Genomic DNA, 25,991 nt, shown 5'->3' with positions numbered 1-25,991 from the left:
CCTAGAAATCCGGAACACTCAATCATTACCACATCATTGCCACATCGTTCGTCATGCTTACACACAGAACAATGTGTGCCAAATCGTGCAAGACCTGTAGTTATTTGTCTGCATGCTTAAGGGATCAGGAAGAAAGATGAATGACCAGCGGGTACGTGCATTGCATCGTTATCATGCCCAGACACAGGTGGTTTTTAAATGATGGGTTGTTCCAATTGGTCGAAAACAGAAATATAGTTTAAAAAAAATCTAGCTCTGTGTGGGAAGCTTAACAAAGTTTGGGAGCAGGATGAGACAGTGTCAGGAGCATGCCAAATTCTCCATTGGCTGGTGATCTGGCCTGTGGGTTTAAAAATCTTTTGACAAAGCCAGACAACTAGGATTGATTGATTGAAACCAATGTTCTTGTGAGTGTACACACTCCAAATGTCTGATCAACAGGTTGTATCCAGCTTAAGGGGGGTATTTAATCCAGGGTTCTGACTGTCGGAATGTCCCAACAGTCAGAATACTGGTCCGTATTCGTTTCTTCCGACTGTATCTCGACAGCCGGAATTTACTGTTCCGGCTGTCGAGTTTTGGACAGTTCACTGTTCCGGCTGTCGAGTTTTGGACAGTCCACGGATTGTCAAAAACACGTGTATTTTGAAGAAAAACGGCATCGGATTCGACATTCCGCGGCCATTTCTGACAACACAGACTCACTTCTATAAAGAGGTGGGTCTAGAGCAGGCGAGTTCCAGCCGGGATTAAATACTGAACTGCCGTTATTGGCAGTTAGTGTTGCCATTAAAGGTATCATGGCCTCCGTTACCTTTCAAACCCAAGTTCTAAGACATCATTTACTCTAAACAGCCGACACTACCGGCATAATAATGAATAACACATTTTACTGAGCAGATTCATTAATGTCTCCAACATATTCTGGTTTCAATTTTAGATTTAAAAATCACAAGAAAAATGAACCACGTCAAAGAACAGCTTTGCCGCTCCGTCTCTGTGTAACAGATGAACAGACTTGAAAATTTGTAGTGTAAACACTTTTAATTTAACTAATGCAACATAATTATAGATGTGATGTAAACACACCTTGCAATGATTCCGTGGCAAATCTAGATTATTTTTCACATCTACGAGGATGCCTTAACGTGACGTGGAGGTAGCGATTATGCCGACACCTGACTGTAATGGTGCGCACTCAGGAGAATAAGCAGTATTTAGAGTCTAAATGCCACCAGCTGTTCCAGAGATGCACAAATTAATAGGACTCGGGGCACAAGAAAACATCCACTATTACGCACGCTGAATCTAATAATTTAGTAATTCTGAGCAGTACCTAAAAAGATAATTAAGAAGCCAATGAAAATACATCACTGTAAATTGTATATGGCAAATGTGCAAATTGCTCCGCTAACCAATAAACATTTTTAAATTGTACGGTAATGATGATGATGTTTTAACTCATAAACGAGTTAAGCCGAGCGCTGCTATGTTGTATCGAGACCGGTAATCATGATGGAAGTGGAGAGAGCTTGGGCATTTCTGAACAGATTTCTACTAATGTTTTGCGTAGAAAAAAAACTACAAGGACGCCCCAAAGTAACATTGCAGACGCGTGTTCCGACTTAATTATTACTGCAAATACAGTAGTGGCTTAATAAAGAAAAAAACTTGAGAGGGTTGTTAGATGAAAAAACAAAAAATAATTCCATGGCATTGAAATGTTCTGCTAATTCCTAAATGGTGTAGAGCACAGGTTCGCAAAGTCGGTCCTCAGGACCCCACACACAGTGCATGTTTTCCAGGTCTCCTCACAGAATCACAAGGAAGATAATTAGCTCCACCTGTGGATCTTTTAAAATGTGTCAGTGAATAATGAATGCATCCGTCGGGTGACCTGGAAAACGTGAACTGTGCAGGGTCCTGAGGACCGAGTTTGAGAAACACTGGTGTAGAAGAAACTGCTTTCAGCTACAGTATTGGGGCCTACACACGAGGCGATTTCAGGGTATTTTCTAAGAGATCTCACTAGATCGCTTAGATCAGGCATGTCCAAACTGTGGCCCTCCAGCTGTTATCAAACTACACATCCCAGCATGCCTTGCCATAGTTTTAGCATTCCCGAATAGAAAACTGTGGCAAGGCATGATGGGACTTGTAGTTTCACAACAGCCGGAGGGCCATAGTTTGGACAGGCCTGGCTTAGATAATGCCCCTACATCGCTCCGTAACCCTGCATTGGAGTCTGACATGCACCGCAATAAAACATTATATTACACTTCATAGAGTGCACAGGTTCACAAACTCGGTCCTCAGGACCCCACACAGTGCATGGTTTTGCAGGTCTCCTCACATAATCAAGTGACATAATTAGCTCCACCTGTGGATCTTTTAAAACGTGTTAGTGAGTAATGAGTGCACCTGTCGGGTAACCTGGAAAATGTGAACGGTGTGGTTTGAGAACCAGTGATATAGTACATTAGATCTTAGGTTTTTTTTTCAACCTGATCACTAATGGGCCGATTCAGACCGGTTCCCGATGGTCGGGGTTTGCACCTGTGCGAATATGCGCATGTAAAACCCCAGGAGCATCTCCACCTTTAACAATTATTATGTTTTAATGAACTACAATTCCAGGAAGCCAATGGGAGCTAGTGATAGCAATCACCAAAGAGCCACAATGACGATGTTAATGCCACAGTCCCCACAACTTGGAAATACAATGCTTTACTTTTATATACTTACAACTATCTAGCATACCTCAGTGTCTATTGTGTACAATCTACATCTATATATTATACAATTTAGCTTTGAATGATTTCAATATTTTCATCAATGTAATACTCCTAACACATAGCTTCTGCTTTTTGTGTATGAGTGGGTTTACTCCGGATACTCCGTTCTCCTCCCACAATCCCAAAAATATACTGCTAGGTTAATTGGCTCCCACAAAAATAACCATAGAATGGGGGGGGGAGATTGTAAGCGCCAATGGGGCAGGGACTGATGTGAACGTTCAACTGATATCTGTACAGTGCTGCTGAATATGTGTGCGCTACAGTATATAAAGAACTGTCTATAATGTATAATAATAAAAAATTATAAATAAAATATATATGTTGCACTAGCTTCTTACTAGTGTGACGTTAGAATGTGCTGATTTGAGGGGTCCCATGCCCTGGAATTGAACCAGTTGAGGTGATTTGGTCGTGGTTGGTGAGCTAATAAATTTTTGGCCTAAAGTTAAGCTAGTCACCTGAATTTTGATCTATGCTAGATTGCAGAGTTTATTCCATTATTCTGATTAACAGTGCTTAGTACTATAGAGTGTGTCTTTTATTTTTTTCCTGTGTGGAACTACAAGTCTCAGGAGAATACATCTTACTATGTTTGAAATTAAGATGTACAATCCTAGATGCACCCCATAGGCAAACGCATGGGGGGAAGGGTTCTGGTTGCCCGGAAACCCCCCTCCTTGGCAAGTGCCTTAAATTATGCCAACAATAGCTGGTATATAATATGATCAATACAGCTGCCACCACATCATGCAGTGTAAGGAACAGAGCAGAGCTGCTGCACATCTAAGCCCTCAAATATCGCAATGGAGCAGAGAGCAGCTACCAGGAGGAAGAGACAGGAGCCTTACCATTAAGTGGGAGATTGTGAGCTTACAAAGTGCAATACTGTTTCGATTATGTTTGTGTATTTATTTATTATATGTTTAACCTTTTCCTGACCGGTTACTTTATTTAAATGTTTGAAACAGCCTATACTATAGACCATATGTACTGTTAAATATCAATACTGTATTCCATACAGTATCCAGTGTATAAAAAAGACCAATTTTTGGGGCTGTTACCGCTCTCCCAGACTCGCGTACTTGCACAAATGCCCCGCAACGTTGGAAATTTTGGATTACATTTGAAAACCCCCCTCTAAAAATCCTGCATTTGCCACTGCACCCCTACATTACTATTTAATATAACAGAATTGCACCATATGACAGCTCATTCAGCTCTAATAATTGTGTAACCCCAGAAACTCATTTAGCGAGCAGACTAATATAAACATGGCATGTTTACAAGGGTACTGGGAGCTCATCAAAGGCAAACAGAGCATACAATGCCAGATATTGGGAGCTGACATTATGTAGGTTTATCAGATGTAAAGGATAATAGCCTCATCCTGCCTGCAATCATTGTTAATACGGCTCTCCAACATATGCCTATGCCGATCCAATTTACTGCAAAATGTTATTCTCCAGCCCTGTCAAATGACTGCGCATCCGTGTAGTAAGATTTATCAGCTCAGAAATGACAAAATCAGCTTCTCTAAATATATATGGCGACGGAAAGTTGCCTTTACCGCTCAATTCTTTTAAATTAAAAAATATTGCCTGTTCTGATAAAACAGTTTAAAATGACTACAAGTAAAGATGGAGGCTATTAAGTTTTATCGCGAGCACCTGAGGAACGGTTTGCATGCAATTCGCAATGTTTCTTTATCCTCCTGAATTACTGACACTGGCAAATTAAAATGAAGTGGCTGCATATGGCAGGGACAATCTCCACATTTACAAATATCCTGGAATATCATTAAATCATAAAGGAGAAAGCTGTGGGTTATATATTATGAATGTTGCCTAATGCGTTCCCTGCTTTGTTATTTGTTACAAATTTGTATACCGGGGACAAAATTGGCCACTTATTCAGCGGCAGCAGCTGGTTGGAACGTTGTAGATCGCAGCCAAAAAAGAGAGCACGTGAGATAGAGCGAGAGAGAGAGAGCGAGAGAGAGAGTGCAAGATAGAGAGAGAGGGTGCAGGGAAGGCTCAATTAATGCCAACGAGTAGACTAGTGACCACCTGAGGGACGCTTTACAGCATTAACCCAGATCCAACTGGTAGGGGGGTATTCAATTCGGGATTCCGACTGTCGGAACTTCCCTACAGTCAGAATCCCAGCTGTTTTTGGTTGATCCGACAGTAACTCGACAGTCGGAATTCAATGTTCCGACTGTTGAGTGTCGGAAAGTCCGTGGATTGGCGAAACCGTCCGCGAGCTGTCAGAAAACAGCCATGAATTTTTTAAAAAAAAGGTGGATCGGACACCCTTCAATGCGGTAGTTAACGACAGCATTGAATAGTCGAGTCCTGATACTACCCATGTCGGGATATATCTGCACAGATTGAATATCCCTCTTAATAATTTTTCCCGGTTTCAGTTGCTATATATCATGAGTGTGGTGAAAGATTGGATATTGGCAATCATATTCAGATTCAGTGAAAATCCTGGCACTATTGAGGGCAATATTTATTCCCAGCAAAGTGATAGGTAAAAAATGAATGTGGCAAACAAAATTTTGTTTCCTCAATTTCCATCCAAAGAAATATTCTACCAAGAGTTTTTGTCTATGGTGCGTGTGTGTCGCCAGTGGTAGAGAGGCTGCGGCATTGTCGGTGGAGTGGATATTTAAGTAACACCCACCCACTTGCCTCAAAAATATCTCATGCATATAGCGGACAACAGTGGACCATTGTGCGTACTTAGGCAGTACAGAAATGAGGTCGACACCTAAGACAGACCCAAGGTTGACAGGGTCAAAAGGTCGACATTGGGATGGTTGACAAGTTTTGCACTTTTTTTGCCGACAGGCGGTATTTCATGCCCTACCATCCACTAGGGCGTGGTGGGAGAATAAAATAATGTCTGAAGCATGGCAAGCGCAGCAAGTCATGCGAGGGGACGAGGTACACGTAGACGGTGTTCATGTAGACTTTGATGACATTTGGGGCAAAAAACTAGAAAAACTTGTCGACCTTTTGACTGTTGACCTTCCCAATGTTGACCGAATGCTTGTGTCAACCTTTTGACCCTGTTGACCATTCTTAGGTGTCGACGAATTCACTGTTGACCAATGGTGGTGAACCTAGTGATAGTCGCCCTAGATCAGTGGTTCTCAAACTGTGGGTCCCAACCTGCTCACCATGGGGTCGCGACTCCATGTTGCTGACATCAGGCTGAATTGTCTGTTATTTTAGACTCCTCCCATCATTTTGTGACACCACAATGCTGCCATGTGTGTGCTGTCTGCTGACTACACATGTGATGTGATGGGTTATGGTATATTAGATTCCTCCCATCACTCTGTGCCTCCACAATGCTGCCATGTATGTGCTGTCTGCTGACTACACATGTGATGTGATGGGTTATGGTATATTAGACTCCTCCCATCATGTTGTGCCTCCACAATGCTGCCATGTATGTGCTGTCTGCTGACTACACGTGTGATGTGATGGGTTATGGTATATCAGACTCCTCCCATCACTCTGTGCCTCCACAATGCTGCCATGTATGTGCTGCCTGCTGACTACACATGTGATGTGATGGGTTATGGTATATTAGATTCCTCCCATCACTCTGTGCCTCCACAATGCTGCCATGTATGTGCTGTCTGCTGACTACACATGTGATGTGATGGGTTATGGTATATTAGATTCCTCCCATCACTCTGTGCCTCCACAATGCTGCCATGTATGTGCTGTCTGCTGACTACACATGTGATGTGATGGGTTATGGTATATTAGATTCCTCCCATCACTCTGTGCCTCCACAATGCTGCCATGTATGTGCTGTCTGCTGACTACACATGTGATGTGATGGGTTATGGTATATCAGACTCCTCCCATCACTCTGTGCCTCCACAATGCTGCCATGTATGTGCTGTCTGCTGACTACACATGTGATGTGATGGATTATGGTATATTAGACTCCTCCCATCACTCTGTGCCTCCACAATGCTGCCATGTATGTGTTATCTGCTGACTACACATGTGATGTGAGGGGTTATGGTATATTAGACTCCTCCCATCACTCTGCGCTGCCACGTATGTGCTGTCTGCTGACTACACATGTGATGTGATGGGTTATGGTATATTAGATTCCTCCCATCACTCTGTGCCTCCACAATGCTGCCATGTATGTGCTGTCTGCTGACTACACATGTGATGTGATGGGTTATGGTATATTAGACTCCTCCCATCATGTTGTGCCTCCACAATGCTGCCATGTATGTGCTGTCTGCTGACTACACATGTGATGTGATGGGTTATGGTATATTAGACTCCTCCCATCACTCTGCGCCTCCACAATGCTGCCATGTATGTGCTGTCTGCTGACTACACATGTGATGTGATGGGTTATGGTATATTAGACTCCTCCCATCACTCTGCGCCTCCACAATGCTGCCATGTATGTGTTATCTGCTGACTACACATGTTATGTGAGGGGTTATGGTATATTAGATTCCTCCCATCACTCTGTGCCTCCACAATGCTGCCATGTATGTGCTGTCTGCTGACTACACATGTGATGTGATGGGTTATGGTATATTAGATTCCTCCCATCACTCTGTGCCTCCACAATGCTGCCATGTATGTGCTGTCTGCTGACTACACATGTGATGTGATGGGTTATGGTATATTAGATTCCTCCCATCACTCTGTGCCTCCACAATGCTGCCATGTATGTGCTGTCTGCTGACTACACATGTGATGTGATGGGTTATGGTATATCAGACTCCTCCCATCACTCTGTGCCTCCACAATGCTGCCATGTATGTGCTGTCTGCTGACTACACATGTGATGTGAAAGGTTATGGTATATTAGATTCCTCCCATCACTCTGTGCCTCCACAATGCTGCCATGTATGTGCTGTCTGCTGACTACACATGTGATGTGATGGGTTATGGTATATTAGACTCCTCCCATCACTCTGCGCCTCCACAATGCTGCCATGTATGTGCTGTCTGCTGACTACACATGTGATGTGATGGGTTATGGTATATTAGACTCCTCCCATCACTCTGTGCCTCCACAATGCTGCCATGTATGTGTTATCTGCTGACTACACATGTGATGTGAGGGGTTATGGCATATTAGACTCCTCCCATCACTCTGCGCTGCCACGTATGTGCTGTCTGCTGACTACACATGTGATGTGATGGGTTATGGTATATTAGACTCCTCCCATCATGTTCTGCCTCCACAATGCTGCCATGTATGTGCTGTCTGCTGACTACACATGTGATGTGATGGGTTATGGTATATTAGATTCCTCCCATCACTCTGTGCCTCCACAATGCTGCCAGGTATGTGCTGTCTGCTGACTACACATGTGATGTGATGGGTTATGGTATATTAGATTCCTCCCATCACTCTGTGCCTCCACAATGCTGCCATGTATGTGCTGTCTGCTGACTACACATGTGATGTGATGGGTTATGGTATATCAGACTCCTCCCATCACTCTGTGCCTCCACAATGCTGCCATGTATGTGCTGTCTGCTGACTACACATGTGATGTGATGGGTTATGGTATATTAGACTCCTCCCATCACTCTGTGCCTCCACAATGCTGCCATGTATGTGTTATCTGCTGACTACACATGTGATGTGAGGGGTTATGGTATATTAGACTCCTCCCATCACTCTGCGCTGCCACGTATGTGCTGTCTGCTGACTACACATGTGATGTGATGGGTTATGGTATATTAGACTCCTCCCATCATGTTCTGCCTCCACAATGCTGCCATGTATGTGCTGTCTGCTGACTACACATGTGATGTGATGGGTTATGGTATATTAGATTCCTCCCATCACTCTGTGCCTCCACAATGCTGCCATGTATGTGCTGTCTGCTGACTACACATGTGATGTGATGGGTTATGGTATATTAGATTCCTCCCATCACTCTGTGCCTCCACAATGCTGCCATGTATGTGCTGTCTGCTGACTACACATGTGATGTGATGGGTTATGGTATATCAGACTCCTCCCATCACTCTGTGCCTCCACAATGCTGCCATGTATGTGCTGTCTGCTGACTACACATGTGATGTGATGGGTTATGGTATATTAGACTCCTCCCATCACTCTGTGCCTCCACAATGCTGCCATGTATGTGTTATCTGCTGACTACACATGTGATGTGAGGGGTTATGGTATATTAGACTCCTCCCATCACTCTGCGCTGCCACGTATATGTGCTGTCTGCTGACTACACATGTGATGTGATGGGTTATGGTATATTAGACTCCTCCCATCACTCTGTGCCTCCACAATGCTGCCATGTATGTGTTATCTGCTGACTACACATGTGATGTGATGGGTTATGGTATATTAGACTCCTCCCATCATGTTGTGCCTCCACAATGCTGCCATGTATGTGCTGTCTGCTGACTACACATGTGATGTGATGACCTTCTAACCACTCATCTCATGATGGTGTGTGTGACCCTTCCACAACTCTGCGACAGATACAGATTGATCGAGGCCAGAGCTGGCGCCACACTCCCTTCCTGAAAATGTCTGGGCACGCCTGCGTTTTTTTCTGACACTCCCAGAAAACGTCCGGTTACCATCCCCAAACATTGGCTATATGTCAGTCAAGTTACGAAGGGATTGCGATTAAATTCATTGCTGATATTTGTTGCTGTTTGGCCTCACGCGTGCGTGCTATGATCGTTTGGTAATCGATCCACTTCTGAATAACCCCCACACTTGGCTTGGTCAGAGTTAGCGGATAGGGCTCTATTCATCTTTATTAAAACAATACAGCAATAGGAAAATACTTGTGGGTAATTCAGTAAAGAGCCCCATCCAGAAGCCTCTCTCCTTTAGGAGTGATTTATAGGCCTATTGTCCCCAGAGAGGGTAGCGGGGAAATCTTACCATTTATCACTGTTTTATTGATGATGCAGAACTGCAATTACTAATGTATTAGGGCAATGAGCCAGGTTCAGTAAAGCAAAAATGCATTAATTTTATGTTTGGAACAACCGATGTTGCTAAGACAACAACCGAGCCCGAAGCGTGGCGAGCCCCGCACGGGGACGCGGATACCTGTGAAGCCCACGAGGGGACGCCGATACACGCTTCGGGCTCGGTGTGCTCGCCACACTTTCTATTCTCAACTCCACGCCGACGTGGATAGTGGGGGTATGAAAAGGTCGGAGGACGCTTACCGCCGCCCCTCGCGGGCTCGCTGTGCTTGCCACGCTTCGGGTTCACGTTTATAGTGGGGGGGTGGCGTGGGGGTGCATTTAACATTGTAAGCACCCATTAGGGTGCTTATACAATTTTGAATCGCATCGCATCGCATTGTATGGCATTGTATGCCATACACAATGTCATACAATTTTAAAATTGTATGACATTGTACAATATCGCGCGATATCGTGTCGCATCGCATACCACCGCTATAATACACAAGTACCAAACATTGTCCCAGCGCTGATCATAACAACATTTTTTTCTTAAATCCCATGCCCTCTGCCCCCTTTATGTTATGTAAACTTGCCATATCTTGCTTCCCTGACCTACTTTATGTAGTGGCCGGACCCCTTTTTGGCCCCATGAACCCCACGGGGACGGGATTTTGGGTCTTAATGGCCGATTACCTAATCTGGACCCAATCAAGCCACCTCGCAGTGGTTTCACCAAAATCAGTCCAACAGTGTCTGAATGCAAAACGGACAAACAGAAAAATGTGTAAGAGAAATACTGGACAGTGCCAACATTATTAACAGACTAGTGACCAGGGGTGGATTGGCCCACCGGGAAACCGGACCATTTCCCGGTGGCCCGGCCGAAAACTCTTTAAAAAGGGGTCGGCCGCGCTCACCCCTGGGCTGGCTGGGCCGTGTGCAGCGGCCGCAGCACTTTGCCCAAATCCGAAATGGCCACGGGAGGCTGCTACGCATGCGCACACAGCACCTCCCAGGGCCTTCAAACTGCCGCTGAGCACATCACAGAAAGCAGCAGCAGGTGAGCCGGCGCCCCCACGCATTGAATACCCACCCCCCCCCCCCCCGCATTACATACCGCAGCACCCCCCGCGTGCGCATTACATACCACCGCCACCCCACCCCCTGCGTGCATTACATACACCAGGTTATTACCTGGTAATGGGTTTTCCTCTACTCCACCATGGCAGCCCTCACTCATGGGTTTCTCCCTTCTGGGTAGTGCATTTGGAAAGGAAAGAAAGACACCAGTCCCAGCCCCCATAAAAGGGCTCCTCCTCCTTCCTCCTGTGTCTTTAAATTCTCCAGCTAAAAAACATAACAGGTTAGTACACACCACATAAATAACAACCAGTGAGGGTCGGGAATATATGCTGCCATGGTGGAGTAGAGGAAAACCCATTACCAGGTAATAACCTGGTGTTTCCTCTACCTCCCCCATGGCAGCCCTCACTCATGGGTCATACCCAAGCAGTATGCCAACACAGGGGGGGTTAATACTCACGTAACTGAAACATGAGCCTACTTCGGCTATAATAATCAAAATAATAATAATTTTTCTTCTACTTCTTCACAAGACTGCCGCGCTCAGGATTCTTCTCCCAAACTTGGCATCTGATGATGACATCACATCGACTCTGTAATGCCTTGTGAAGGTATGCACCGACGACCACCCTGCCGCTTTGCATAGTTCTAAAACTGAAGCGGATTCTTTCTCCGCCCAGGATGAGGCGACCGACCTTGTGGAGTGAGCTTTAAGTCCTTCAGGCGGTACCGCGCCTCTTATTTGATACGCTTTTAAGATGCATTCTCTGATCCACCTTGATAGCGTTTGTTTGGACGCCGCCTGACCTTTTCTGTGTCCTTCCATCAGTATAAACAGATTTCTTGCTTGTCGCACTTCTGCTGACCTCTGTTTGTACGCTGTCAGGGCCCTGACAACGTCCAACATATGAAGACGCTCCTCCTTGCTGTTCGACGGGTTGGAACAAAAGGATGGGAGCACAATTTCCTGATTTACATGGAATTCTGATGCGACTTTCGGCACAAACTGTGGATTTGTTCTTAGAGTTACTTTATCTTCATAGAAATTCATATAAGGTTCATCTATCCATAGCGCCTGTAACTCCGAGACTCTGCGGGCTGAAGTTATGGCCACCAGAAATAGCACTTTCCAAGATAGCAATTTGAGTGGTATTTCATGTATTGGTTCGAAAGGGTCTTCCATGAGAACTCCCAGTACCAGGTTTAAATCCCACGGTGGCAACGGATTTCTGACCCTTAGTTTCAGTCTTTTCACCGCTTGCATGAACCGGCGCACATCCCTGTTGTTTGCCACGTCCCAGTCTAGCATAGAGGCTAGTGCTGATATTTGCACCTTCAGGGTACTAGCTGAGAGGCCCATCTGTAGGCCTTTCTGTAGGAAGCTCAATATTGTCGCCACTAACTTTGGGTCTTTCTGCTCGTTTCTTGCCCAGTACATGTACCTCTTCCACATTCGATAGTATGTCTTCATTGTGGAACTTTTTCTGGCTTGAAGTAGCGTCCCGATAACCTCTTTGTCAAATCCTTTTGCCTCTAATGCCTTGGTCTCAGTAACCAGGCCGTCAGGTTCCAAGACGGGGGTTGTGCCCTCGTTACTTGTCCCTGCGATAGCAAGTCTGGAATTGCTGGCAATTTCCATGGGCCGTCTACTGCCAGTCTGCACACCGTGCTGAACCATGGCCTCCTGGGCCAGTAAGGAAGAATCGTTATGACTTGTACATTCTCCCTTTGAATTTTCTTTAGCAGTCTTGGGATTACCGGTATTGGAGGAAAGACATATGCCGTGTCCATGTCCCAAACTGCCGTCAGGGCGTCGACTTGAGCGGCCTGGGGCTCCCGGAATCTTGAAAAGTAGACTGGTACTTTCCTGTTCACTTTTGTTGCCATCAAATCTACTTGTGGCCTGCCCCACTTTCTCACTAAACTGTCGAAGATTGTGCTGTTGAGGGCCCACTCGCCTGGCAAGCATTTCTCTCTGCTCAGCCGGTCTGCTATCACATTGTCCTTGCCTGCAAGAAATACTGCCGAGATGCCTACCACCCTGGTTTCTGCCCACTCGACGATTTTGGAGAGCTGCTCTAATAGTGCCCTGCTTTTCGTGCCCCCTTGGTGATTTATATAGGACACCACCGCCTGATTGTCCGATCTTACAACCAGCTCTCTGTCCTGCGCTTGATCCTGAAAGTGAGCGCATGCCCGATACACCGCCTCCATCTCTCTCAGGTTGGAGTGGGATGCTTGCCATTCTCTCGACCAGTGGCCTTGAGCTATCTGGCCGGCACAGGTTGCCCCCCAGCCATACTGGCTGGTGTCTGTCGTGATCACCACCTGCTCTCTGGTGGCGAAGCTTCTTCCTTGTACTAGACGTTCCGTATCGGACCACCAATCCAAATCTTTCTTGGCGGCCTTTGACAGTGTTATCCGCTGGCTCAATTCCTTGCTGTCTTTGTCCCATTGTAACAGGAAGCACGCCTGTAGCTTTCGCATGTGAAACCGGGACCATGGTATTGTTTCTAGGGCTGCTGACATGAGCCCCAAGGTCTCCATGCAGTCCCGCGATGAGACCACTGACCTCTTTCTCATCCATTCTACTTTTTTCAACAGCTTGTTTCTCCTGACTTCTGTCAGAGATACCTTCATGTCTCGAGTATTTAAGATTACTCCCAAATACTGAATTTTCTGAGTCGGGGCGAGATGACTTTTTTTCTCGTTTATGAGCCACCCATGGTATTTTAGGCAGTTTACCACTTCCGCCGTGTGTTGTATTAGAAGGTCCTCTGATTCTGCCACAATCAGGATGTCGTCCAGATAAGGGTACAACCTTATCCCCTTTCTTCTTAGCCACGCTATTATGACCACCAACACTTTGGTAAACGTTCTGGGCGACGTTGCCAGTCCGAAGGGAAGCGCATTGAACTGATAGGTGACCCCTTGTACCCTGAACCTCAGAAACTTCCGATGCCCTTCGAAGATCGGGACGTGAAGATAAGCGTCCTTGAGGTCTATTGAGGACATGAAGTCGTTTTGATTGAGATCCAGCATAACTGATTTTATTGACTCCATCCTGAACGACTTTATTCTTATGAATTTGTTCAGTCTGCGTAAATCTAGAATTGTCCGAAATCCTCCTGTGGCCTTCCTCACCACAAAGAATCGGGAGAACCATCCCTGAAACTGTTGCGGTTTTGCCACTACGCTGACTACCTCTTGGTCCAGCATTTCCTTCAAGCTGGATAACAGCGCTCTCCTCTCTTCCAAATCCTCTGGAATGGGAGACTGAACCAGGAAGTCGCCTGGTTTCCTTAAAAAGTCTATCTTGTAGCCTGAACGGACTACCTCTAGAACCCACTCGTCCGATGTGGATTCCTGCCAGGCGCTTTGGAACTTCAGAAGCCTGGCTCCCACTTTTTGTGGGTTGGCGTCATTGGGGGTCTTTTTTGGAGGCGAACCTGCTCTCTTTGTTCCCTTGGCCTCGAAAATTGGCCCTGGAAACCCAAGATCCCCTTCTGTACGGCCTTCCTGGCCTATAAGCCCGTGACTCTCTGAACTCCTGCTGATATCTATTGAACCTCGGTGGCGGTGTCTTCTTAGCCGCCTTGTCTTGGGGTAACCACACTGATTTTCCCCCTGAAATTTTGGACACTAAATCATCTAATTGTTTTCCAAAAAGATAGTCCCCTTGAAAAGGCATTGATAATAGTCTATTCTTAGACTGTACGTCCGCCGCCCAAGGCTTTAGCCAGAGGGCTCTTCTAGTGGCAGCCGCTGTAGCTCCGGCCCTTGCCGCCAGGCGCACAGAATCTAATGATGCTTCGCATAGGAATTCAACCGCAAGTTGTACATCCTGCACCATTCTGAGCAACTCAGATCTCTTGAGGCCATCCAGCATGTCACTTTCAAGTTGCTGGCACCATCCTCTCAGCACTCTGGATGTCACGGCCATAGCCGCTGCTGGCTTTAAAGCGGTGCCTGCCACCAACTGTTGTTTCCTAAGACCCAACTCATATCTTTCTTTCCATTGGGTCTTTGAAAATATTGGCCTCTTCAAGAGGCAATGTGGTTTTTCTGGACAACCTCGCCACTGCTGCGTCCACTTTCGGTGGTACCTCCCAAGAGGCCACCTGTTGTTTATCAAATGGGTACATCTTGCTGACTCTGCTTGATGTCACCACTCGTCTATCTGGGTGTTTCCACTCCTCTGAAATCACTTCTTTCAGGGTATTGGATAGGGGAAACACTTTCCCTTTGCGCTTTTTGTCTTTAAACAGCATCTCCTGTAGACTGAGATCCTCTTGTGGATCATCGATATTTAATGATTTATATATCAAGTTTAGCAGATTATCGATCATATCGGGGTTAACCTCAGCCTCCACTTTATCCTGGCTAGGCTCCTCATCCCCTTGATCCAGATCAAAATCTGGCATAACTGCACTGGTAGATTGCCGGACTGAATCATCAGAGTCCTCACTAGCAATAATATGCTTTCTTTTGGATGACTTTTTCTCCACCTCTGCTTTAGCCACAAACTTCTCAGCTAATGCAGCAGTTAACATCTCTACCAAGCCTGCCATTTGAGCTGGCTGCAGTTGGGGGGTTTTACAACCGTCACACAGTATGCCGACATGCTTTTGAGGTAACCCCTTTTCACATGCTGCACATTTATCCAAATGTGGCTTCTTATGCTTAGATCTACTTTCTTTATCCTTGCTGGTCTCTGACCTAAAAAACCAAAACAACTCACTAAGTAAGCTAGCCAAACTAACTCTAATATAGGTGGACACACACAGCACTTGATAGCTTACCCTGACTTCCTTATATTGCGCTCTTCCTCCATGGCAGCAGCGCACAGTCACTGAAATAACCCTCTAACAAATTAACAGGGAGAAAACGAAATAGTAAGCTCCCAGACATTAAGACATCTGTCCGCTATACTTGAGGAAAAAAACTGTGTAGCAGCGTGCGCCACCGGCGCCTTACCCGGTAGTTGTGAGACCTCAGATCCTGTGGTGACACCCGCGCTGACTCCCTTGTCCTGCTGCAGGCGCCGGCTAATGTACGCCTCCGCTCGCAGCGGGAACGCGTCACTCGCCGGCGCCGCGCATGCTGCCACGCGCTGCCGCCGACGTCCGCCCGCTCTGTGCTCAGCACACGGGCCAGGCAGTGACGCGGCAACGCTATCCCGCGCCGCCCCACGCGTCACTCCTGCGGACGCCACCGCCTGTAGCTGCCCCCGGGGGGGACCGCATGCAGCCATGAAATCTGTCTCTCAAACGCACAGGGAGACCTGGTCATCTGCAGGGGGTAAGAACCGCCGCAGAGACCTCCAGGAAGCCCTTCTCAGGTAGCCAGTGTCCACCTCCTACACCTGCACTTACCCGGAAAGGAAAAAAAGACACAGGAGGAAGGAGGAGGAGCCCTTTTATGGGGGCTGGGACTGGTGTCTTTCTTTCCTTTCCAAATGCACTACCCAGAAGGGAGAAACCCATGAGTGAGGGCTGCCATGGGGGAGGTAGAGGAAACATTGTTATCTAATCCACCACAGATTATTCACAGAAATTTAATTGAATAATTATATCAATTTACTGGGTTAGTCATGTGCATTCTTTGGGCCAGATGCACTAAGCTCCAAAAGTGATAACATGGAGAGTGATAAACAGCCAGCCAATCAGCTCCTACCTGCCATGTCACAGATTGTGTTTGAAAAATGTCATGCAGGAGCTGATTGGCTGGCTGTTTATCACTCTCCATTTTATCACTTTTGGAGCTTAGTGCATCTGGCCCTTTGTCTCTTCAGCTGTTGCGGGACTAAAAGCCCCAGCATGACCTGTAAGCACTGTTCATCTATGATTTTACAGCATGCGCAATAGTAGCTGGCATGATGTGACCTGTAGTTCCACCACTAGAAAACCATGATCCGCTTCCATCTAATTATACGTAGACTCCATACATACAGCTAAACAGAAATATACGGCATTCACTTGGCAATATAAATGTCAATATCCGCCGGAATAAATCCTAACAGAATAAAATGCGGCAATATTATATATATCTATATCTATCTATCTTTACACATTTATTTCAGACACGCCGGAGAGATTTTGAAAGAGTCGTTTGCATATGTTAATCATACGATATGTGCTATAATTGGAATACAATAGCTTTAGGGGGGTTTTAGGATACAGTACTAATTAAGCAAAGCTTGGTAAGAGGAAGGGGGGGTCGTGAGTTGTGTGTGGGTGTGTGTGTGCGGGGGGGGGGGGGGGGGGGGAGGTGTGGAGAAATTTTTAAACTGTATATGCCAGAGAGACTTCTGCTGGAGTTAATCATGTGCGGCGGTGGAATATTTCATGGAGGAGTCTGGAAATTAATTCTGTTTAAACAACATCTAAATGTACTAGGCAATAACCTTCCCTTATTTTCAATATTTAATGTTAAACACTGGAAGCGTATGTGCACCTCCCTATATTAATAGAAGCGCGGTTCATTTTGGCAGTATTTCACTGATGGAGCCCAAGGCCATGGGTAATGGAACATTACTCACTATGATAGCCAGATTTCTTCTGCATGGCGGTTACAGGGCAATCTTTATGAGCCAGAAGAAGCTGTTTCAGCTGTGCCACTTCATTTCTCAGCAGGGTGACTTCATTCTAGAGGTAAAGGGGAAACTTTCTCTTTAGAACTGAATGGAAGAAGTTCTCAAAAGTTCACAGCAAAGTGCTAACATCCGTGCAGTGATCTGACAGTTCTGGAGAGGAACTTTGCAGCACTGGAGAAAGAGTGGGTTAGACGGTATACAAAATAGCAGTTTATACATGGAACATACAAATACAACAAGAAATAATTTGGTACACAATCCCCCTAACCCCAACAATAACCTCAGAATTATGCCATTAATATTACATTCTGCCGATCTCTTATACCCAGGATTTTGGACTCGGCTCCAAGCCGTGTCCGACCCCTTTTAGGGCCTTATTCTGATCTGAACTCAGTCCAAATTTGTTTGGAAAATGGGCAAAACCATGTGCACTGCAGGTGGGGCAGATGTAACATGTGCAGAGAGAGTTAGATTTTGAGCTCAGATCAGAATAAGGCCCTTAGACCGGTGTCCTGACCAAGCATAATGCTGGGTGGGTTACGTCACCAGAGCCGCTGCTGGGAGATGAAAGCATCTCCCAGTGCCAGCTTTTCCATTGCAGTGAACGGGTCCCTGGTCCCATCGACCCGGGTTACCCATTTACACTGTACAGTGATCTGGGTTGAACTCGTGTTCAACCCTGAGCGCTTTCAGAGTTGAAATCCTGGGTCGTGAGAACATTTACGCCACCTGCAAACCCAGGATTTTGCGTGCTCCTGTGCAGGGCTGGTGTAAAAGCGTTATAATTTGTAGTGTGGGCACTATATCAGTGTACTAGGTACTTAGGCCAGATGTATCAAGCTTCAAAAAGGGATAAAATGGAGAGTGATAACAACCAGCCAATCATGGGGATTGAAAATATCAGTAAGGAGCTGTTTGGTTGGTTGGTTTTTTATCACTCTCCATTTTATCCCTTTTTGAAGCTTGATACATCTGGCCCTTAGGATTAAATAGGAATTGATAGAAATTTGAAAATGAAACAATTGCAAATGAAAGTGAAACAATGTTAGATTATTGCGGATATGCAAACTACCGATACCCACGTTTCTATAGAAAACACCCAAACTCAATCTCTGTCCTTTAATTGAATAGCAAAACTCTGTGGCAGCAGGTTTTTTTATTATTATTATTTTTTAAAAATTTCCAGCCATCAATTAAATTCCCCCGATAGTGTGCTAGGCAATTAGGATGAGCATTTTGGTGCTGCTAAGTAGCAGAAAAACGGGACAATACATTGAATAGGTTGAATGTTAACATGACCTATTATAGGTAAAAACAGCAGGTATTTCAGTTTGTCTGGAATTTCATCAGGGACTGAATACCCCTCAGAAAATGAAAAACAAACAAACAAACAAAAAAACAACAACAACAACAACAACAACAACCAAGGTGCTGAAAATGTGTGCCAACGAAGACTGTCAGAAAAATACACTAATCGTAAAGCAAAGTACAATAAGTGGCCACGATTGCGACAGTGGTACTTACAGGATGCATGGTCTAAAAAAAAAAGACATGATGATACTACAACCCTTTGATTGCTGAGTGATCCTCAAAAAATCTGTTACAAATGCCAGCATCGCTCACTTCCAGTATAAATAAATAACAGTACAGCCAAGTCAATTATACCACTTTCACATCGCCGACACGTTTTAAAAACCGGTATTTTAAAACGGTAATTAAAACGGGTCAGAGCCTTAACATTGCCACAGATTACCGTTTTAAATACCGGTTAAGTCTCATTAAACATAGCAGTGAAACCGTTTCAACCCGAACACGTTTCAAGCCAGAGTGTCAACATTGAAGGGGACAGCCTATCACTGCTCTGTAGCTTGTGTTGTTTGCCTGAAATACCGTTTCAGACACATTGTACACATTCACATTGCTCAAAAAACGGCAAGGAACCGTGTAGGACTCTGCTTTTTACACGGTTCGAAATACCAGTTAACTTTAAACGGTAAATCGGCTCTGGTGCATTCACAGTGCAGGCTTAAACGTTTTAAAATGACAAAAAATCGGCAATTTACCGTTTTAAAAGTGCGATGTGAAAGGGGTATAAAATTAAGTTTAGTTAAATATTGCACCCAAAATCAGAACAGTTGCTGTGAGCGGCGCTGGCATTTTTAACAGGAATTTTTATCTCTCACAGCAACGTTGGCCCTCAAAGGGTTAACTATAACTCCTGTTTAGCGTCTGCAGTACTGAACTACATATGTTGTCTCTAATGCCAAAAGGTGGCGCTGTTGCTGTTATTGTGAAAAAGGGTTTGTGTTTCGCTGTTTACCAGACCTAATACTCATGATTACACACCTCTCCCCAAGCACGGAAGCATATATACATAAATGTAGTTCTGCATAAAAACAAGGTGCACTCCTCGCTCTAATGCTGTGTACACAGTGGCCCTTATTCTAGTTGAATCGGACGGATGCGTTTTTTTCGGACAGGAACCGAGTGTTCTTAGCCCCGCCTACCGTACGGATCGCTCACACCGTCCGAATGCGGTAAGACGCCGACCGAACGGACCGCGAGTGGATATTTCATGTGAACACCTCCTCCATCTGTGGGAACCTTCCCTATCCTCCGATGGTCGCTGACCATCGAATGATGGACCGAGTGGTCGGACAGCACCGAGTGCTCCAGACCACTCGGACATTTTTCCGAATGGAAGCAGGGATATGGGCGGGCAGCTGGCATCCGGCTAGGTCTGCTGTTCGCCCCCCACACGTGCGTCACGGCCGCATTACCATACGTACGCCCAGCGGTTTCATGGTAACGCCCATGAAACGCGGGGCGTACACATATGGTAATGAGCCCAAACAGCCCATCACGCCCCTCTCCGCCCCCTGCTCGGATGGTTCCGTACGATCATTTTCTGCACGGAACTCACGCCGTGTTCGTACGTGTGAGGAGTTCGCACATGCGCAGTTACGCCTCCGCACATGCGCAAACACCAACCATTGGCCGTCCGTCCGCATTCGGAGCCATCCGACTCAATCAGAATAAGGGTCATGGTGCGATAGCCTTGCTATTCGATGCCAATTCGATGCGGATCGAATCGCATGCATTCAATTTTGACTATATAGCACAGATCTGTACTATATAGTCATTGCTGCACTGTCTATTGGGCTATTCGATTTCAGCTGAATGGGAGCGCGCATCGGCATCGAAAGGTTAAAAACATGTTCTATCTCCATTCGATGTCTATGCGATCCCGGTTCGATTTTTACTATAGTCAAAATCGAATGGCAAATTGTACCGTGTGTATACACCATAACAGTCTATATGAAAGAAAAACACACACAGACTTTACTTTCCATTAAAAATGGGTTGTCTTAAAAAGAGTAAAAAAATGCAACAAAACTGATTACTTTTCCTAATATTTGTTTTAACCCTTTGGGTGCCAACAGTGCCATGAGAGATGTGCAAAATATCTGCTAAAAAATGCCAGCGTCGCTCAGAGCGACTGTTTCTTTTTATGGCGCAACGTTTAACAAAAAAAAAACTTCAATTCATTGACTTCAGATCATTTGCCGGCAATAACTTAAGTCGTTCAGATTCCTCAACTTCGATGCCGGCATTTTTAGCAGAGATTTTGCGTATTCCTCACAGCAACGTTGGCACTCAATGGGTTAAACACACATTTAATAGTTTAGGTGAATTTGTGCTCAAACATTTCCAACTAAGATTCCTGAACTAAGGATCACCCGTAAATTCCACGTTGGTTAACGCCTTACGAGCCTGGACAGCGCACATTGCAATGAAATTTATAAGCAGTGTTTCAAAGAATAGGTATTTTTTAATAGGGCAAATATGGCTTAGCTCAAAAGGGTTAATTTTCCCCATAAAATCTTTATGAGCTGTTGAGAACTGGCTGCAAACTGAAGGTAAATCATTATAGAAGATGGCAAATCCACAGAACGTAGAACAGACTGTATGAGGCGGGCAGTAAAACTAATGTATTCGGTAATTCAATTTATTCCTGGACAGAAATGCACAGGTTTTCATCATACGCTTTGTTTTTGCATATAGGGTCGACTAACTAAAGGCCAACATAAATTAGGTTGACACCTGAAATAGGTTGACCGGTCAGAAGGTCCACTCAAGCATTAGGTCGGCAATGGGACAGTCAACAGTCAAAAGACCTATTTTAAGTGTTGACCTAAGCTCTGTTGGCCTTCAGTGGTCAACTTAATGTGTGTCAACCTTCACTGAGTCGACCTAGTGACTGTGGACCTTATTAAGGTCCATTCGTACAGACCCCTTCGGACTTATTGGCCCCCATATAAAAAACAATCACACTGGTCCCCACAGGTAACAAATATAAAATACATTGGCCCTTTACATGAAAAGAAGAGACCAGTAAATAACAGTTGAACCGGTGATGGCTGTAAACTGGTTTGGGCATCTCTAGATCTGGGGAACACTTGAGAACAGCTCAAGCACAGTATTGTGCCACGGCAAGGTGGTTGAAAAACATTGGCCTAAAGCAACCAATCAGATTCTGTTATCTTCTAGAAGGTGCTAACAAGTAGAATCTGATTGGTTGCTATGGGCAACAGCCCTTCTTCAATAGAACTCCCATCTTTTTACACCCTAGTGCAGGGGTTCCCAATCTTTTTCAAATCATGGCACTCTTTCCACGGCACCCTAGGCCCCCCAAAAATATACACATTTAAGTAGATTGTGTTTATATGTGCTTATTAGGTTCAGTTATGTGTTAAAGGGCAGGATTTGCTTCTGATTGTACATATTTTATGATTGGCCGCCACCAGCACTGGTTTTGTCCATAAATAATTTATCATAAATAATTTGAATTGGTCTTGGACCACCAAACTGTGGCACCCCTGCAAGTGTCCCGAGGCACCCCTGGGAGCCTAGGCGCACAGTTTGGGAACCACTGCCCTAGTGTTCATTTTAGAACCCTGGACCTGTTGCTTTCTGCTCTGGTTCCTCTACCACACCACCTGGTCTGTATCTCAGCACTGAGATAAAGACCACAGTGTGTAAGAAGCACCAGAGCAGAGAACGACACCTCAGACAGGAAAGAGGAACTGGGTTGTGACAGGTGCAGGGTGTTAGAATGAACACTAGACCATTAATGTTTAAATGCCTCGTTACCACGAGTTACGCCCCACCAGCCAGAAGTGATTATACATCTGAAATGCACGTGGCTCTGCATCGCCCATGGTTGCGTACAACCGGCTCTGCAACAGGCAAACAGGGAAACAAACAAGATGCATCCACAAAATCCAGTTGCATTCAATTCGACATCGGCCCATAATGCTCAGCTGCCGATCCGTCCAACCTCCCCGGCAATTAGAGAAATGTGCTGAAAACTCACCATAACCACGATACAAGTAATATTTTAATTTAAAGGCAACATAAACCCTAACATGTTGCTTACACTCCCTACGTACCTTCCCAGCAATATGTGGTACAGCGGAAATGATTTTCACCCACCCCAAACAACAACCTGGCATTAAACACACAATGTGATCTCGTCCGAAAAAAACGGTCTACGGTCTAAATAGCTGCACACAGAGCAGACCTCCAAACATATTACTTTTACTATTAAACGCAACGTAAAAGTAATCATGGGTCATTACTGCCCACTATGCTGATCAGCTCTGCCAGCACGTCAAGGGAAGAGTTATTAAGGAATACGCAGGATTGATTAATGCGCTCACATAAAGAACGCTTTAATTATTTCTGTGACATTCAATTTTCTTTACAAGTCATTCTGTTCTTCACAGCCGACGGTTTTGCATTTGGCAGACAGAGAGATTTCGCTCTCTCTTGAAATCACCACCAATGTGGGCGCCTTAACCCTTTGCTGCCTGGCAGACAAACTACTGAAATACAATCCGATGATCTGTATATCACGTGTATGTATCGCTGTTACAGATGGCCATTCAGATGCCGCAGTAAAGGCCTGTTTATAAAAATTTTATAAGTGAAGAACAGAATGTGTTGGAAAGAATTTTATACCGGATTCTTACACCTTCTGAATTGGTGAATGCTGTAGGGTCGCCAGATGTCATATTTTGTTTTACAGTATACAACGCCATGATGAAATGCTGCTCTATACCCTGGAGGAGGGTTCTATAACATGGTCTAAGATTATGCTAATATGCTCTGCTTCATTATAGTCCCCGGCCCCCACTTAACCCGTTCCTCCCCCTCTGTAATGAGCAGGATGGTGGAGCTTCTTTATCTTGCATCACTCTGCAGGCTGCATTAACAGTTTAATAGGCAAAGAGGGGTCTGTATGAAACATACATTTCATATTTTAGTTCCAAGCCAAAATTCTGGAATGCAATATGGTATTCAAAGAAATAGTTCAGGGTGCAATGAACAATTTTTATGGGGTATAAACAGCTATCCAGAGAATGGAAGAATCTCTTTCACCCCATGCCAAAATACTTTAGGTTTTATTCCAATAACATACACAAGGTATCGTAAGTTGACTTTGGATAATTACACCGGTAGAACTGTACACTATACAATGAAGATGGAGAAGTGTAGGCTTTCCTTAAGTGTTTTCTAATAAAGAAACCCTGGCGTGTATACTCCATTACATCATTGGCAGAATGACCTCTGTGAGAACTCACTGGAACTATAGTAAGTGCTTTTCTTATCCTATTGTACCAACTACTGCATATGAACGAATTAACTGGGATTCTTTGAATATCTCCAGAAAGATTTAGTATTGGTTTTATTGAAAAAGTGCTAAATATAGGATAAAATGGCTTGCTGGGAGTGAAAGGGTTATTACTAGATGGGGTATTTAGTAACCATATGGCCCTTACATGATTTCCACGTCGTGCTAGAATTTTTATTGGCGACAGCTTGGCTGTTTTTTAGCTTAAGGTTTGCTATGCCTGCAAACCACAAGGTTTAAATTAAAAAGTCCAAGGTTCTTTTAACAATTCACCAGCCTCCCAAGAAGATGCTGGTTTCTCCGCTCCTGGGTCATCCCCTTATACATATAAAGCTCATAGACTTGCCGTATGCTCACAGATACTACGGGATACAGGAAACAACTACAGCTCCTGGAGAACCAGAAGATTTAAAGAGCACCTAACACCTACACGCAGAGGGTCAGTGAGGTCCGTGGCTCCAAGAAAATGGATAGGCTGTATTCGTATAAGGTTACCATGCTAGCAAATGACTGCATCCTCTATGGAGCACTAGAGTGAGCGCTACTCATAGTGCTAGGTCGCTGATGTCACACGGGGGGGGGGGGGGGGGGTGACGCGTCATTGGGGGGTGGGGAGGAGGCAGCGCTTGGAGCGGATGGTGCCTCCTCCCTATAGTGTAAAGGAGACCCGGGTCGCTCGACCTTGGTTACCCGTTTACACTGACCAGCAACCCGGGTAAAATCATTTCTTCAACCTGGGTCGGAATGCCGGGTTGCTGGACCCGGTTTTTCCTGTTGGCAACAACCTGGGTCGTACCCGGGTTATTTGTGCGGTGTGAATGGGGTACAAGTGTTTTTTTGAGCCAACATGCGGTATTTCATCCACTATGGCCTGTGAGAGAATAAAATAGTATGCCGAGCGCATCGAGGCACCGTGCCCGGAGCATGGCGATCGTATCGGTACACTTTGACGGTGTCCATGTCGACATTCGGGACAAGAAACTTAAAAAAACTCACGTCGACCTTCCCATTGTCCACCTAATGCTTTTGTCGACCATCCAACCCTGTCGACCTTAGCTGTGTCAACCTATTTCATGTGTCCACCTAAATCCTGTCGATATTCAGTGGTAGATCCAACGCATGTCGACCGAAATGACTCCTACCCGTCGGAATTAGGGCCAAGCTGCTCAATGCATTTTAACTGCATGAAAAAAAAAAAAAACACAGATGACAAATATTCAAATAAAAAACTCAGACGCATCAATGATTGTTGTTTTGTGTGTACCCCCAAAGCTTGGAGATAAACATATCAACGCTGAGTACACAATGAATTTCACAAATGATTAAAACGTCAGCGTTTTATATAATCCCTATGAGGCATCTCTGCGTTTGCTTCAGGATTGTAATGTTTTTCTAATGAATGGAATAAACTATAGAAGTTTTAATTGCCTTAAAAAACTGTATTAAGCACACTCATTGCAATGTGCGTGTGTGTGTGTGTGTGTGTGCGGAGATATTCTTCTTACACTGGCAATGCCCCAAAATACGTTGCAGCTGGTTATGGATTGAATTAGCATAATGATCCCCTATCCGAAAATATGGTCTAGAAAAGACAGAAGGCTACAATTACAAATGCTTCTGAAATGACAACTGTCATCAGCTTCGCTGTCTAATTGTGAAATTCGTCATATAAGGCGTTCCATTAAACCTCCGACAATTTATAGAATGTCAACATTTGCAATAAAGCTTTCTTTTCAAAAGTACGACTTTTTTTTTTTCATTCTTTCGCTGCTGAGTTTCCAGAGCTGAATATAACGGTGCAGCGGGACACTCCTGTAGAAAAACACTTTTCACTTGACATTTAATGGTGC

The 25,991-nt window shown here is 45.0% G+C and overlaps 1 protein-coding gene across 10 annotated transcripts in view; it reads right to left on the bottom strand.

Moving 5' to 3' along the window:
* Positions 1–25,991, bottom strand: part of ATF2 (activating transcription factor 2) — an 88,851-nt gene that overhangs the window by 9,461 nt on the left and 53,399 nt on the right. For 9 of the 10 annotated variants that reach the window (XM_083154737.1, XM_083154736.1, XM_083154741.1 and 6 more), the window contains 2 exons: positions 17,391–17,496; positions 10,961–11,113 (listed from right to left, as the gene is read on the bottom strand). In XM_083154737.1, coding sequence (XP_083010863.1) covers positions 10,961–11,113; positions 17,391–17,496 — 259 coding nt within the window. The remainder of the gene's footprint in view (positions 1–10,960; positions 11,114–17,390; positions 17,497–25,991) is intronic. The other variant, XM_083154744.1, reaches the window with a different exon arrangement.

This window comes from Crinia signifera, chromosome 7, assembly GCF_055691185.1.
Source record: "Crinia signifera chromosome 7, ASM5569118v1, whole genome shotgun sequence".
Taxonomy (NCBI): Eukaryota; Metazoa; Chordata; class Amphibia; order Anura; family Myobatrachidae; genus Crinia; species Crinia signifera.
The sequence above is the reverse complement of the archived record's forward strand: the minus strand, read 5'-3'. Positions and strand labels throughout refer to the sequence as shown.